Source organism: Heterodontus francisci, chromosome 25 (genome assembly GCF_036365525.1).
Source record: "Heterodontus francisci isolate sHetFra1 chromosome 25, sHetFra1.hap1, whole genome shotgun sequence".
In the NCBI taxonomy this organism is placed as follows: Eukaryota; Metazoa; Chordata; class Chondrichthyes; order Heterodontiformes; family Heterodontidae; genus Heterodontus; species Heterodontus francisci.
The window spans coordinates 13,189,844-13,194,523 of record NC_090395.1 but is presented as its reverse complement, the minus strand read 5'-3'; the positions used below and the strand labels follow the sequence as shown (position 1 = coordinate 13,194,523).

The 4,680-nt window shown below is 61.7% G+C and overlaps 1 protein-coding gene across 1 annotated transcript; it reads right to left on the bottom strand.

The window, feature by feature from the left end:
• Window positions 1-513: 513 nt before the first annotated feature.
• LOC137383755 (uncharacterized) lies at window positions 514-4,045 on the bottom strand. The gene is made up of 3 exons (XM_068056904.1): window positions 3,939-4,045; window positions 1,748-2,943; window positions 514-1,478 (listed from the first exon to the last, which is right to left on the bottom strand). The coding sequence occupies exons 1-3, from the start codon at window positions 4,043-4,045 to the stop codon at window positions 514-516; spliced, it is 2,268 nt and encodes a 755-aa protein (XP_067913005.1).
• Between the last annotated feature and the right edge of the window lie 635 nt (window positions 4,046-4,680).

Sequence of the window (4,680 nt, the reverse complement as noted above, 5' to 3'; positions counted from 1 at the left end):
GCCACATCTGGAATACTGGGCTGGATTTAACGTGGCCGTCGAGGGCAGGAATGGTGGCATGGAGGGACAGAGAATCGCAATGCAACTGTCTGCCTGGAAATCCGTTATGATGTCGGTTCTGGATTCTGGAACCTATTTTAAATTTTAAATTGCTGAAATTCTGATTTACATGTATTTAAGTATAAAGTAAAGTGAGTTAATGATCAGTGAGTGATTCTGTGAACAGCTGGTGACACTGATGTGCGTCTGGGTTCACGATCAGTTAAACCTGAAAGCACCAAGGCGAGAGGGCACATTGCCGTGATGGGTAGGCAACCTGGAGCATTGCTGCATAGGGGATGAGGGCTGTTCAGAGGCCTAGTGAGACTGCGTTGCTGCAGGTTCTGCAAGGAGATCCGTGGTCCAGGGGCTCTCCAATGGGGTCGGGAGTCCTGGAGGCTCTGCAAGACGATCTGGGGTAGCCGGAGCTCTGCAAGGGGGTCGAGGCAGCGGCACCCTGCAAAGGGTTCAGCATTATCTGGCGCTCTGCAAGGGGGTCGGGGGTCCTGTGGGCTCTGCAATAAGGTCGGGGGTCCCAGGGGCTCTGCAAAAAGGTCGGGGGTCCCAGGGGCTCTGCAAAAAGGTCAGGGGTCCCGGGGGCTCTGCAAGGGGGTCGGGGTAGCGGGGCTCTGAAAGGGGGTCGGGGTAGTGGGGCTCAGCACGGGGGTCGGGGTAGCGAGGCTCTGCAAGGGGGTCGGGGTAGCAGGGCTCTGAAAGGGGGTCGGGGTAGCGGGGCTCTGAAAGGGGGTCGGGGTAGCGAGGCTCTGCAAGGGGGCCAAGGTAGTGGGGCTCTGCAAGGGGGTCGGGGTAGCGGGGCTCTGCAAGGGGGTCGGGGTAGCGAGGTTCTGCAAGGGGGCCAAGGTAGTGGGGCTCTGCAAGGGGGTCGGGGTAGCGAGGTTCTGCAAGGGGGCCAAGGTAGCGGGGCTCTGCAAGGGGGTCGGGGTAGCGGGGCTCTGCAAGGGGGCCAAGGTAGTGGGGCTCTGCAAGGGGGTCGGGGTAGCGAGGCTCTGCAAGGGGGCCAAGGTAGTGGGGCTCTGCAAGGGGGTCGGGATAGCGAGGCTCTGCAAGGGGGTTGGGGTAGCGGGGCTCTGAAAGGGGGTCGGGGTAGCGGGGCTCTGAAAGGGGGTCGGGGTAGCGAGGCTCTGCAAGGGGGTCGGGGTAGCGAGGCTCTGCAAGGGGGCCAAGGTAGCGGGGCTCTGCAAGGGGGTCGGGGTAGCGAGGCTCTGCAAGGGGGCCAAGGTCGTGGGGCTCTGCAAGGGGGCCAAGGTAGCGGGGCTCTGCAAGGGGGTCGGGGTAGCGGGGCTCTGCAAGGGGGCCAAGGTAGCGGGGCTCTGCAAGGGGGTCGGGGTAGCGAGGCTCTGCAAGGGGGCCAAGGTAGTGGGGCTCTGCAAGGGGGTCAGGATAGCGAGGCTCTGCAAGGGGGTCGGGGTAGCGGGGCTCTGAAAGGGGGTCGGGGTAGCGGGGCTCTGAAAGGGGGTCGGGGTAGCGAGGCTCTGCAAGGGGGTCGGGGTAGCGGGGCTCTGAAAGGGGGTCGGGGTAGCGAGGCTCTGCAAGGGGGTCGGGGTAGCGGGGCTCTGCAAGGGGGTCGGGGTGGTGGGGCTCTGAAAGGGGGTCGGGGTAGCGGGGCTCTGCAAGGGGGTCGGGGTAGCGGGGCTCTGCAAGGGGGTCGGGGTGGTGGGGCTCTGAAAGGGGGTCGGGGTAGCGGGGCTCTGCAAGGGGGGTGGGGTAGCGGGGCTCTGCAAGGGGGTCAGGGTAGCGGGTCTCTGCAAGGGGGGTGGGATAGCGGGGTTCTGAAAGGGGGTCAAGGTAATGGGGCTCTGCAAGGGGGTCGGGGTAGTGGGGCTCTGCAAGGGGGTCGGGGTAGTGGGGTTCTGAAAGGGGGTCAAGGTAATGGGGCTCTGCAAGGGGGTCGGGGTAGCGGGGCTCTGCAAGGGGGTCGGGGTAGTGGGGCTCTGCAAGGGGGGTGGGGTAGCGGGGTTCTGCAAGGGGGTCGGGGTAGCGGGGCTCTGCAAGGGGTTCGGGGTAGCGGGGCTCTGCAAGGGGGCCAAGGTAGCGGGGCTCTGCAAGGTGGTCGGGGTAGTGGGTCTCTGCAAGGGTGTTGGGGTAGCGGGGCTCTGCAAGGGGGCCAAGGTAGCGGGGCTCTGAAAGGGGGCCGGGGTAGCGGGGCTCTGCAAGGGGGTCGGGGAAGCGGGTCTCTGCAAGGGGGCCAAGGTAGCGGGGCTCTGAAAGGGGGTCGGGGTAGCGGGGCTCTGCAAGGGGGCCAAGGTAGCGGGGCTCTGCAAGGGGGTCGGGGTAGTGGTTCTCTGCAAGGGGGTCGAGGTAGCGGGGCTCTGCAAGGGGGCCAAGGTAGCGGGGCTCTGAAAGGGGGCCGGGGTAGCGGGGCTCTGCAAGGGGGTCGGGGAAGCGGGTCTCTGCAAGGGGGCCAAGGTAGCGGGGCTCTGAAAGGGGGTCGGGGTAGCGGGGCTCTGCAAGGGGCCTGGGTAGCGGGGCTCTGCAAGGGGGTCGGGGTTGGGGTAGCGGGGCTCTGCAAGGGGGCCCGGGTAGCGGGGCTCTGCAAGGGGGTCGGGGTAGCGGGGCTCTGAAAGGGGGTTGGGGTAGCGGGGCTCTGAAAGGGGGCCCGGGTAGCGGGGCTCTGCAAGGGGGTCAGGGTAGCGGGTCTCTGCAAGGGGGCCAAGGTAGCGGGGCTCTGAAAGGGGGTCGGGGTAGCGGGGCTCTGCAAGGGGGCCCGGGTTGCGGGGCTCTGCAAGGGGGTCGGGGTAGCGGGGCTCTGCAAGGGGGCCCGGGTAGCGGGGCTCTGAAAGGGGGTCGGGGTAGCGGGGCTCTGAAAGGGGGCCCGGGTAGCGGGGCTCTGCAAGGGGGCCCGGGTAGCGAGGCTCTGAAAGGGGGTCGGGGGTCCCGGGGGCACTGCAAGGGGGAAAAATGTGCATGGGAGGGGGGTGGGGTAGTGGGTATAGGGTTGGCATACTGCTGTGTGATTGTTAGCACTGCTGGAACAGAGGGTAGGCCATTATCAAGTTTGGGCTCTGAGGTCCATCAGCGACTCCACCAACAGAAGTGGCACATGCTCAGGTAGCAAGGCAGGGGCCAGACGAGTAGAGCAAGGTGTGAAGGAGGCAACAGACAATCTTAGAACAACTGTTTTGTAGCCATCCTAGTGTCCATTCACAGAGTGAAATAAAGGTTCACCGTAATGCCTGAACTCTGTCACATCCTTTCAATTTGTGGTCCCTGTCTTGCGAGCGGATGCAGTGTGCGCTAATGCCCATTGTAGGCCTGAGGCCTGCAGCCACTACTTTGGGAGAGCATATGTTAATGAAGGCTCTTATCACCTTGGCATGTTAATGAGGACAGTGGTCACATTTGCACAGCCCTAGGGAGGAACGGGGAAGTCAAGACTCACATTTAAGGCTTAATGGCACACGGCTTTCAGACGATGAAGCCTAATGATTTGAACAAAGGATCTTTTAATTATTTATCACAAAACGTATATGGTGTGGTTATGTGCTCTTTTTAATACATTTGCGGGTGCTCCTACTCGGTGTGATCCAGGCGGCAGCAGCTGTGCTGGAGGCAGGCTGCTGATTACACTGCTCCTTGGCCTGTGATGACTCTGGCAGGCGTCCTCAGGCTCCCTGAGGCCTGCAAGGCCCCGACTGCCTGGGGGTGTCTGGGACTGGTGCAGGAATCTCCTCAGGCATCGCAGCTCCTCGAGCTAGGCTCACTGGAGGAGGGGCTGAGGAGCCAGTGGCCATACTCGGAGTGCCCACAGAGGAACCCCCAGATGTGGCTCTCAGCCCCTCCTCCTCCCCCCTTTGAAGGTTCACTTGAGCCTTCTTGCTACCAGAGAAGGACCTGGAGCTGCAGAAGCCTCCGGTCTTCTGTTCTTTCTCTCGCCTTACCACTGCTGCATCGAACTCATGGCCAAGGCAATGGTGTGCATGTCAGAATGGATCTGTGGGATCTGGCTCTCCATGAGGGTCACCAACCTCTGGATGGAGGAAACCATGCTTGCTCAAACTGCTGGAACAGAGTGTGGCTCATTATCAAGGTTGGGCTCTGAGGTCCATCAGCTTATGGCTGCACATGACCTCTACCATCTCTGCCAAATTTTGCCTCACTTCTTTCTGCAACTCCAGCATGTCCTGTGCTGTCAACACCAGAGGCTCGTCGTCATCCATGGGCCTGGCCATCCATAGTCCTCCGACTGTTAGAGGCCTCATCTGTCTCAGCCTCAGCCAGCTGCTTGGGCGCATGTATGTTGCTCTCACCAGCTTGTGACCCTGATTCTAAAGCTGAGCGGTTACCTGCTGAAGTGGAGGGTGCAGGAGAGTCATGGAACGGTGCTTCCTCTGAGAGATCCTCCTCCACAGAAGTGGACGTCAGTTCCCCTGCTAATGGCTACCTGCATGAGAGAACACAAACACATGTGGGTTAGGCAGTGCAGATCTCCTGATGCCTACCAAGCATTATGTGGGTTTCCAACATTGATGCCCATACCAATGGGAGATAATCCTCGCTGTCTTGCGTAGGGACTCCAATCTCCCCGTCGGATATTGCATAGCCACCCTGGGTGCCCACCAGGTCCAAGGCCTCTTCCTCGCCAGAGGTGAGTGGATGTACATCTGGAATTCCTCTGCCTGT